Source organism: Cyprinus carpio, chromosome B4 (genome assembly GCF_018340385.1).
Source record: "Cyprinus carpio isolate SPL01 chromosome B4, ASM1834038v1, whole genome shotgun sequence".
NCBI lineage: Eukaryota > Metazoa > Chordata > Actinopteri > Cypriniformes > Cyprinidae > Cyprinus > Cyprinus carpio.
This window is the reverse complement of record NC_056600.1, coordinates 26,357,326-26,368,713: the sequence shown is the minus strand read 5'-3', so window position 1 is coordinate 26,368,713 and position 11,388 is coordinate 26,357,326. Positions and strand designations below refer to the sequence as shown.

At 38.6% G+C, this 11,388-nt stretch overlaps 1 protein-coding gene and 1 long non-coding RNA gene across 2 annotated transcripts; both read right to left on the bottom strand.

Annotated features, from left to right (window-relative positions):
• Positions 1 to 530: 530 nt before the first annotated feature.
• Positions 531 to 3,942, bottom strand: LOC122137176. The gene is made up of 2 exons (XR_006154670.1): positions 2,224 to 3,942; positions 531 to 1,114 (listed from the first exon to the last, which is right to left on the bottom strand). It is a non-coding gene; the product is annotated as an uncharacterized LOC122137176 (long non-coding RNA).
• Positions 3,943 to 3,976: 34 nt separating this feature from the next.
• Positions 3,977 to 11,128, bottom strand: LOC109069812 (gastrula zinc finger protein XlCGF57.1-like). Its single transcript, XM_019086416.2, has 3 exons — positions 11,034 to 11,128; positions 10,001 to 10,155; positions 3,977 to 6,109 (listed from the first exon to the last, which is right to left on the bottom strand). Exons 2-3 carry the CDS (start codon positions 10,083 to 10,085, stop codon positions 4,440 to 4,442), a joined length of 1,755 nt encoding a protein of 584 aa, XP_018941961.2. The 5' UTR covers positions 10,086 to 10,155; positions 11,034 to 11,128; the 3' UTR covers positions 3,977 to 4,439.
• Positions 11,129 to 11,388: the final 260 nt, after the last annotated feature.

Below are 11,388 nucleotides of genomic sequence, written 5' to 3'. Positions count from 1 at the left end.
AATATAAATCTAAAACAGAATGAGATGATGTCACTACATTACTCATGTACATCTGATGGACACTTCGCACCCTACCATATCCCATAATCAACTGCATGCAAATGACGATGGAATTTATATTCAAAGAATATGGCGGGTGAGAGTTCTGTGGGGGAATTCACATTGACATGTAAGTATTGTGTTTTCATTTACTCAAATACCTAGTGAGTGTTAAAAGCCAGGTTTTTTTTTTTTAACACAAAGCCCACAAATAAGACAACTACTATATAAGGCAATAGTCTTTCCCTTTGTTGTGTATTTGTAGTGCTCTCATGCAAGATATGTCTACAAACTTGTGCACTTCAGTATTTTGTATGCATGTCCTGCTGTGTCATATTTTCTAATGTTAAGATTGCAAACCTGTCTTTATATTTTTTCATAAGTTTATCCATTTTCTCTTATTTTAGTACTATTCTGGAGAAAATTAGCCTGCTGGGGAAAGACTTAAAAAATACAAAGGAAGCAAGTTAATACACAATTTTTTGCTGAAATTCATTGTGCTGTTGTTGTTAACAGCCATGGTTTATTTGCTTTGCCTTAGGATTGCAAGTTAGGGAGAGAGGGGAAGCTTGTGGAGCAACTCAGGGAGGACATCAAAATCCAGAGAGAGACAGAGGAGAGAAGAACACAGGCGAGCAAGGAGAGAATGGAAAGACTGTTTTCTCTTCTTGAGAGAATGCTTAACAAATACATTATAATATAAAATACAATATACATTAAAATACAAGCTCTGTGTCTTGCCAGCCCTGCAGACCCACAGCAAACTGCCTCCAGGCCTTCAGGAGGTGAATCACTTTGTGGCGAATTGCCACCATCTCCTCAGCAACTTGGTGAACAATGGAACGAGGCATGTCAAACACTCTTGAGACCACTATGTATTATGTACCACACGCCAGCCAGAAAAGAAACACCAGGGTCTTGATTGTAGCACCCCATCCGTGTTGCTATTCACTTCCCAGAAGATCCAGATATCAGGGCCTCCCTGCTCAACCAAAAATCAGGCCATGTGTCAGTCATTAAAAAACCTGTCCAGCTCTGGCATATTCAGGTTTATCCTGCAGGACAGAGGTCTGATCTGATTTAGGGAAAGAAGGAAAAGAGAAATTGTTTAGAGCTGACAACGTAATTAGTAGAAGAAATATTGAGATACTTTAGAAAACTAATTTTAGTAACTATTAATACAACACTGATGTAATGTACTAGTCCTATATAAAACCTTAGTTGAAGGCATAGTTCACCCAAAAATTTAAATTTAGTCATCATTTTCCCACCACTGACAACCATTAACTATTTTTGTCCTATGGTAATCAATGGAGGGCAAGATCTGCTTGGTTACAAACATTGTTCCAAATATCTTCCTTTGTGTACAGCAGAACAAAGAAACGTGTACAGGTTTGGAACAACTTGAGGGAGAGTAAATGATGACCGAATTTTCATTTCTGGGTGAACAGTCAAAGTATTATCTTGCATACTGTAATATACTTAAGGTATGGAGAGTAAAAGTGAAGGTATGTATTGTTCTGAAAAAAAAAAAAAAATCAGAATGGTTTTGCATTAATATTACTGCTGCACTACTGTGTACGTGGCATTTTATTTAAAATAGCCTACTTCATATACTGTTGGGCAGTTTAATCTACAAGAATGCATCAAAAGACCATATTTTTATAGTGTTACTATCCTGTGAGAATTCACCTACTTCACATTTGTACTGAATACTTAACGAATGTGCTTCGTTACAGTCTCCCACTGGTCATTTTGGAAAAGAAACTAACATTTACTGTCAGAATATTAACAAATTGTTGCTAAGTACATCTGCAACCCATATCAAATCCTGCATCCAAAGGACTTGGACTGGCCCTACGGAGCACTGTTCAGCTGTCACAGAAGATTGAGCTGAGCAGTGCTCAATTTGTTTTTATTAAGTTTTATTTTTATGGTTAAGTAACTCCCTAAAATCAGGGGTGCAAACCTTTTTTTAAGTATGTTCACCATGGTCAAGACAATAAACTATTATAAAATCGCACCTTGGTAAGATATCAGTCAGCATTTGAACCGCTATATATATGTGTGCGTGTATTTTGTATTTTTTAATATGTATCATTACATTATTCAAGTCAGTTCAAATGCAATGCCTGCATTTAAAGTTGTAATCTGGCAAGGATGTAGCAAAACAATGTAACTTACCTAGGCACGGTCTTGGCTAAGACTTAGGTACATCACCCGGTTCACCCAGAGGTGAAGGATTCCCACCATCACAGTGTAAAATATAAAAACAGCAATGCTGGCTCCAAAAGTTTTTTTCAATGACTAATCCTGTCAGGATGGCAACTGTCCTCTCGCACCGTTGCTATGTGACAGGAGTGGCAATCGGGAACAACTGGTGGCTGAATTAGGAAATCCTGCGAAGGCAGAGCATCTCATGCACTTTGAAGGTTCCTTTTGCACTTCGGAGGTGTGGTCTTCGAAGTCCGCGCACTACACTTTGGGAAACAGCTGCAGTGTCTTTGTCCAAGGTGCTACGACTGTCTTATGAGGACATTTGTGTATCTCAAAAAACACAGCTTTGAAGTGAATTTAAAAAGTTTAAACAAAAACTTAAAAAAATGGGTTAGCTCACAAATTTACGTAAGCTCATGTATCATATGATTCCAAACAAGCATGCTAACTTTTAATAGAGATCGGGCAAATGTCGGCACTTTAACAAAAGGTAAAAATGACTATATTCCTTCTGCAAAACCCCTTAAATTACGTAAGTAAGGTAAGTATGTTAGAAAACAATGTTCTGCTAAAATAATAAACTTATTTGTTACGACCCCAGTATAGGGTCAGGGAGGTAACATAAATAAAGAGTACTGGGCCTGGCTTTTACTATTTTTGTGTTTTGTTTTTTGTTTACACCAAAAAAAGTTTTATTCAGAACTAAATCTTTCCTCAGTGATGGCATATGAAAGGGTTCTCTTCACGGTGAATTCTCATGTTAATCCCAAGGTTTGCTTCGTCTGAGCCAGATTTTCCACAATGACAGCAAGTGAAAGGCTTCTTTCTTATTACACGGTTGCTGCAGAGCTTCCTGGCTGTGAAACACCTTTCACACTGACAACAAATTAAACTGTTCTATTGAGTGAATCTTTGTGCGGTTATGAAACTCTTTCCACGTTGGCAGTTGAAAAGGCTCTCTTCCAGTGTGAACACTCATGTGGCCTTTGAGGTTTCCTTTTTGACAGAAACTCCACACTTAGAGCATATGAATGGCTTTTCTCCTTTGTAAATTCTCATGTAGACTTTAAGGTTTCCATTTATAGTGAAACTTTTACCACATTGTTGGCAGTTGAAAAGTCTCCAGTGTGAACACTCATGTGGACTTTGAGGTTTCCTTCTTGACAAAAACTCTTTCCACACAGTTTGCATGTGTAAAGGCCCCGATATACTTCAAACGAAATCAAAGCAAGAACTGATATGACTCCATTTCAAACAAAATCAGGCCGAAACGAAGTTCGTTTTGAGTTCGTTTCGGCAGTTCGAAACTGCAAACCAAAGCGAACTCTCTGGGGGAGTTTGTTTTGGCTCCTAGACACATTTGAGCTTACATTGATCCGTGGCGGTTACGCAATAGATGGGTGTGTTCTGAAACTCCACCTTCTTTGACGTGCAATTTTTTTCCCAGGTTTGTTTCTCATTCTACAGAGGTCCAAGCATAGAACCACATCCCCTGAATACACTGCGTCGAATAGCTGAGCTTGCACAAATATATCCGCACCTGTACTGTTCTGCTCGTGGAAAGAACTTAAAGATTCAGAGAAAGCATTTAATTCCTCGAAAGAAATGACAACAAAGCTTGGTGTCGATGACCCGGAGTTATGCAAAAAGATAAATGAAATTCCAAACAAATATACAATAATAAACCTTTGTTTTTATCAAAAGTAAATCATGACACCACATAAAATATAAAAAGGTGTAACAATTTATCCAGTTTAATAAAATAAATGAACACTAATAAAATAAAGGAACAAACTGACACCAATATTTTTTTCCACATCATGCTTAAGTTTATATGTGTCATTCACACTTTCCATAAAGGACTGATTATGGAAATGGAATGGTTCTTTTGTATTGCAAACATGATACTTGACTCGGAACTGATGCTAATCATTATTCTTTTGTCTATAATATTCTAACCAGTAGGGCCCATCTTACACCTAGATCGCCTACACTTCATCATTGTTTTGTTTAGGGGATACGCGCAAGTAGCGTGACACGTTTACATTAATCTACACCCCGCCTCCAGCAGTGCGGGGGTGTCAGAGAGTTCAGAAACAGTATACCATCACTCAGAATTTTCAAACTTCTTTTTGCCCCAAACGAAGAACAAAAACGAACTTCGTTTGAAGTATATCAGGGCCTTAAGGCTTCTCTCTGATGTGAATTCTCATGTGAGCATTACGGCTTCTTTTTTGACTAAAACTCTTTCCACACCGTTTGCAGTTGTAAGGTTTCTCTCCGGTGTGAATTCTCATGTGCCTTTGAAGGGTTCCATTTTTAGTGAAACTTTTTCCACACTGCTGGCAGGTGTAAGGCTTCTCTCCGGTGTGAATTCTCATGTGGACTTTAAGGGATTCTTTTTTAGTGAAACTCTTTCCACATTGTTGGCAGATGAAATAACTTCTAGCTCCTGACTTTTGAGCTCTCTTTTGTGAAGTCTGTTTAGATGGTGAGCAACTATACAAACTTTCTCCAGTAAAATCATGTTTCTCAGACTGATCTTTGTCTTCCATTTCAATTACTTTTTCACAATTCTCAGCAGTGTGAACACTCATGTGGCCTTTGAGGTTTCTTTTTTGACTAAAACTCTTTCCACACTGTTGGCAGGTGTAAGGTTTCTCTCCAGTATGAGTTCTCATGTGGCTCTCTAGGCTTCCTTTTCGAATGAAACTAATTCCACACAGTTTGCAGGTGTAAGGCTTCTCTCCGGTGTGAATTCTCATGTGAGCAGTATAGTTTCCTCTTTCAGTAAAACTCTTTCCACACTGTTGGCAGGTGTGAGGTTTCACTCCAGTGTGAATTCTAATGTGCCTTTGAAAGGTTCCATTAACAGCGAAACATTTTCCACACTGTGGGCAGGTGTAAGGCTTCTCTCCGGTGTGAATTTTCATGTGGAGCATAAGGGTTTCTTTTTTAGTGAAACTTTTTCCACATTGTTGGCAGATGATAGGACTTCTAGGTCCTGTCTTTTGAGTTGTCAGTTTAGTTTCTGAGCAACTAAAACTTTCTCCAGTGAAATCATGTTTTTCAGACTGATCTTTGTATTCCATTTCATTTAGTTTTTCACATTTCTCACCAGTGTGAACACTCATGTGGCCTTTGAGGTTTCCTTTTTGACAGAAGCTCTTTCCACACTTAGGGCATGTGAACGGCTTTTCTCCAGTGTGAATTCTCATGTGGACTTCAAGGTTTCCCTTTATAGTGAAACTTTTACCACATTGATGGCAGTTGAAAAGGCTCTCTCCAGTGTGAACACTCATGTGAACTTTGAGGTTTCCTTTTTGACTAAAACTCTTTCCACACTGTTGGCAGGTGTAAGGTTTCTCCCCAGTGTGAATTCTTATGTGGCTATCAAGGCTTCCTTTTCGAATGAATTTATTACCACACAGTTTGCAGGTGTAAGGCTTTTCTCCGGTGTGAATTCTCATATGAACATTACGGTTTGCTCTTTCAGTAAAACTCTTTCCACACCGTTTGCAGTTGTAAGGTTTCTCTCCAGTGTGAATTCTACTGTGCCTTTGAAGGGTTCCACTTTTAGTGAAACTTTTTCCACACTGCTGGCAGGTGTAAGGCTTCTCTCCGGTGTGAATTCTCATGTGGACATTAAGGGTTCCTTTCTTAGTGAAACTCTTTCCACATTGTTGGCAGGTGAAATGACTTCTAGCTCCTGTCTTTTGAACTCTCTTTTGTGAATTCTGTTTAGTTTGTGAGCAACTATACAGACTTTCTCCAGTAAAATCATGTTTCTCATACTGATCTTTGTCTTCCACTTCATTTAGTTCTTCACTTTTCTCTTTTAGGAGCACAAGGTCTAAAGTAAAGAGAGAACAATGCAAGTTAATCCTATTTTAATGGCACAAAGCAACATACATCAATACATTAAGACATGTAAAGTATCAATTCCAGCAACATGTATGCTTGATACTAGTCACTGAGCTACTGAAAGATGGGTTGTCTGTAATCCTCTTCTCAAGATTAACTCTTTACTTTCTTCAGGAAATGATCCAAATACATTTCAAGCTGGCATTTATCAAACCCTTATGAAACATGGCAGTTACCAACATCACATCATGCTTAAACAGTCCTTCCCGGATTTTGCGATTCTGTGATTGATGTGATTTAACACAAAATCAACCAACTCCACATAATTCAGATGAGCTTTGAATTTTTCTAAATTGCCACAGATTTTGGACCTGAGGTGCCGTGTGATGTCATTGCAAAATGCATTCAGCCAAAACCCACTTCAAATCGATCTTGCATTCTTTCTAACACGCACACAGGAGCGTTTTTTTTTTTTTTTGTTTTAATAGCACTTTAAGAAGCCCATCTTTGTAATACCAAAAAGTCAGAATTGTATGTTCCTTTCTTAAGGCTCACAGGCAACTGTGACACAATAACCACATCAACCTTCTATGATTTCCTGTTCTCATCAACACCTATAAAGAATCCTGGTTTCAGACCACCCAAAATACCTCGTCTGGAGTTGGAAGAGGAGGAAGATTCAGACATACAATTTGAGACAGAACTGCATGACTTAACTTTTAACCCAGGCGTCTCTACTGTTTCACATGAATCTGAAATGTCGTAAGTAATACGCATCTATAAGTTAAATATGCTACTAAGAAGTGTTATCTGACATTATTGCCAAATATTATTGATTTATTTATTAGGTTTTGGCAAAGGGCCACATATGGAGACACAAAATACATAGTTTTTGAAACGTGTTTGTGTGAGCTGTTTTCCATGTGTCCCATTTGCAAATCAAAGTCTGATGAGGAGCTAGACCGGATGAGCCCATAGTTGGAAGTACACCCATCAGAAACCTCCTCCTATCAGCAGCGATTTAATTTACTGGTGGATCATTCATCTAACTACAAAAGGTAGGCCTGTAGTAAATTATAAAACAATGCAATATAAGTTTATATTTTTCATAACATGAAAATTGTTAAAGGGATACTCCACCCTAGTATTCACTTACCCCCATGTTGTTCCAAACCCGTAAAATCTTTGTTCATCTTCGGAACAATTTTTGATATTTTTTGTGTAAATCTGGAGGCCTGTGACTGTCCCATAGACTGCCATGTAAATAACAGTGTCAAGGTCCTTAAAAGGTATGAAAGTCGTCTGGGTTATATGAAGCAAAGGGAACACTTTTTGTAAGTGAACAAAACAAAAATAACAACTTTTTTCAATAATTCCTTTGCCAACGGTCTCCTTTGTGTCTCTCGATGTCACTGTATGCTGTTTATGCTCTTTTGTGTCATCCACGCCACAAGGATGCGCTGTTTTATTTAAAATCAAAACTGAATACACATAGAAACAGTGCATCCTTGTGGCGTTATTTATTTGGCAGTCTATGGGACAGTCTCAAGCCTCCAGGTTTTCATCCAAAATATCTTAAATTGTGTTCCGAAGACGAATGAAGCTTTTATGGCTTTGTAACGACATGCGGGTAAGTGATTAATGACAAAATTTCATTTTGGGGTGGAGTATTCCCTTAATATTCTTTATAAATATACTCTAATGTTCCACATAGATTTGCAAGGCCACTGAGTTACACATTTACCAGTACGACACATTCCGGAGACATTGCAGGAATTTCTTGGAGTCAGCAATTGTACATAAATGGAAAAGTGAACAGCGAAACCTTATACAAAATTTACAAAACAGAAGAAAGACTGCTGTAGCTGGAGATACGCAATGCAGACTCCCCAGGTAAGCCACAAGTTTGTTATAAGTATGTAGAGAATTATTTTGATTGATTGATTGTATATGTATGAAAATTATATCATCACATGTTGAAGCAGTTATGTTCCCATCTTTTTTTTTTTTTTTTTGTAGGGCATTCAGCAAAATATGGCATAAAGCAAAATTTTTTGGGGAGTCGTGGCAAATGGTTAGAGAGTCGGACTCCCAATCGAAGGGTTGTGAGTTCGAGTCTCGGGCCGGCAGGAATTGTGGGTGGGTGGAGTGCATGTACAGTTCTCTCTCCTCCTTCAATACCACGACTTAGGTGCCCTTGAGCAAGGTATCGAACCCCCAACTGCTCCCCGGGCGCCGCAGCATAAAAATGGCTGCCCACTGCTCCGGTGTGTGTAACACAGTGTGTGTGTGTGTTCACTGCTCTGTGTACATGCACTTCGGATGGGTTAAATGCAGAGCACGAATTCTGAGTATGGGTCACCATACTTGGCTGAATGTCACGTCACTTTCACTTTCACTTTCATATGGAAGCTACACGCATATGGACATGATACTATAGTGGACCTCCAGCTTGTTCAGGTGCGTAACCTTATTGGAATAGAGAACATGATTGAGTGAAAAAAGTAGATCACTTATGTGTATAAAAGAATTGATAATATGCTGCATACTTAGAGCAATGAGGTTGGTGGTAGCTACCAAATGGAGAAGGAAGGCCTAAAAAGATGTCTGGATCTGCTGGAGTCTAACGGTGGTGATCCAGAAGTATCTCAGGGAACGCAGCATAACCCAGTTCTATGATGTGTGGCACTTCGAGAAAGGATAGTGTGTGACCTGCTAACCACATTATAATTAACGGAGTGAAGTGAGCTTTATATGCATTTCCTTTAACTTACTGATTCATTTGAGTAGATCAGGTTTGTCTAAGAAACTACAGAAACTGACTCAGGGTGTACTCACACTAGGCAATCTTAACTGTGCCTGAGCGCGTTTGACCGCCAAAGCCTGGGGGAGCATGGAATAGCTACTATTTACTGTGCTTTACTGTCATCATTACGACCGCAAACATATAATATTACTACTATTACACTACACTTTTCAATGAATTTAATTCAATCAAGTACATTAAGTTTATAATGGGTCTGGTTCTCACCTTATTGACGAACTGGAATTAGTCTGCGATTTAAAGCTGCAGACTCTTTCATTAACCTCAGCTGCCTCTGTAATAATTCTCTGGCTGGCAGCCCCAAAACAAAAATATGAACTTTCATAACCCATAATAGGGGCACTTTAGGTTTTGAGCCATGCATCATTACTATGAATTAGGCTACTACTATTACTATCTTGAACTTTGCAATAAACATTTACTCAAACTCTCTTTTATGAGATGGGGGCAATCAACATCATATACCGGCCATCGGCTGCTCTGATTTCTAAATATCAGCATCACCCAGAGAAAAACCCATATCAGCCAACCTCTAGTCCTCTTTTATTTAACATTTATCTTCTACCTCTTGGTAATATTTTCAAGAAGTTTGGTATTCAGTTTCACTGCTGGTTCACATCAAATCTTTTTAAACTAAATAGTAGTAAGACTCTCGTAGTTGGCTCAAAAACCAATCTGGCTAAGTTTAAATGCTCCTCAGTAAATATTGATAATTTTCCAGAGCCTGTGTCTAAACAGGTTAAAAGTCTGGGTACTCTGTCATTTGTATACATAATGTTAATCAACTTTGTCCCGCTCTCTCAGTAAAGAGCTCAGGCTTAGGCTGTAATAGAGATTAGTGTTGTTTACTCTTGATTGTTTTGTTGTAAGGTGTCCTTGAGTGTCATATAAGGTACAGTGGGTAATCCATTTTTGTGTCACAGCTTAGTGACCATGTGGATCCCATGCGCAAACCAATTGAGAATCACAGCTTTAGAAATACCATTCATTTCTGTAGAGCTGGACACTTTAACAAGGATCAAATGAGTGAGTTCAGCTTTGAGAATGAAAACCAACCTGTTTGTTCCTCAGTATCTTCATGTTTGACTCTGAATGCTTCTTCAATCTTAATGTCTTCACTCTCTTCTTTAATAAACGCCATCTTTATAATCGTGTGTCACATGGATCTCAGTTGCTTCAGCAGGAGTTTTTCTGTGTTTGGACACTTTGTCCTGTTTAAGATGAGAATGATTAACAGAGAAGAAAAATGCCAACTAAATCTCTGGGTGTGTCTCAATCAGCTCCCTAGTTCAGTAGTCAGCGCACTGGTGAGAGAGTCAGTCAGAGTGAGAGTTAATGGCCTTAAATGACCTGAATACAAAAACATTGTTTTAAGTCGAGCTCGATTTGTGAAAATCTTATCGCATGGTCGTGTTTCTCTTTGCTCTGCACCCCATTTTTTGTATAATATTTTCATACGGTTGCTGTTCCAGTGAATAATGGTTTCCAGTTCTTTAGGTAAATGCGCTTATTTACATCACATATACACTTGTAGACTTTGTTTGGCAGTAAAGTTTTGGTTTGTTGTGCCTTCCCATGAGTACCTGGCTTCAATAATCTGATTTGCAAAAGTTTCACAGTTTAGCTTTTGTCAGTTAACCCTTTCTTGATTCATCTACATCACTATTTCGATCAGCTGACCCGTACTGAACTGTTAAAGTTTTCACAGATCAGAATAGTGATGTTACTGACTCTGGGAACCGTTATCTGAACATAACTGCACTGTGAACGTTTTCACGAATCGAAATAGTGATGTAAATGAATCGGGGAAGGGTTAACTGACCAACACTGCACTGTGAAATTTTGAAGTCTATGAGAGCGCACTGCGTGTTTATAGCCAAAAGAAATCTGAATATCAAACCGCAAACTGTCTTTACTGCGCTGCGGACCTTTTGTGTTACTCATATGTGTTTGCGCTTTACTCATAGGGAATACCCTTCATTATGTCACTAGGTATTACAGTGTTGCGCTCTATATGTCACATATTTATATACAATTCTCTTAATGACTTGTATTGATTTAAAAACTTTAAATGAGTAAAAGCACACACCTCTCTTCATCCGAATCGCAGACGCGGGAGCGCGGCGCAGCCTTGTGACGTCACACCGCCAAATCAAAATAAAAGTCTTGTTCGCTAAAATGAAAGGATCTCACACTAGACAACTAATATTAAATATTAAGGTATACGATGAATTGAAGAGATTAATTGCAGAGCTATCAAAAGCGCCATCAATACGCTTTTACAGACTTCAATGCAGCTAGTTTCATAAACTGGCGTTGGATTTGGTATATTTTGAATCCACGTGGAGCGAGTTATTGGTCGATGGAAAAACTTTAAGATTTTGCAAACAGTTATTCCAGTGTCGCAGGTTAACATGCTAGACGATGTTGTGACTGTATGTGGT

Bases quoted from the DNA above. Each gene is read 5' to 3' on its own strand.
- LOC109069812 (XM_019086416.2), bottom strand. From the start codon at position 10,085: ATGGCGTTTATTAAAGAAGAGAGTGAAGACATTAAGATTGAAGAAGCA. The intron at 6,110-10,000 runs GTTGGTTTTCAT...TCTTTACTTTAG, and splicing joins AGATACTGAGGAACAAACAG to ACCTTGTGCTCCTAAAAGAG.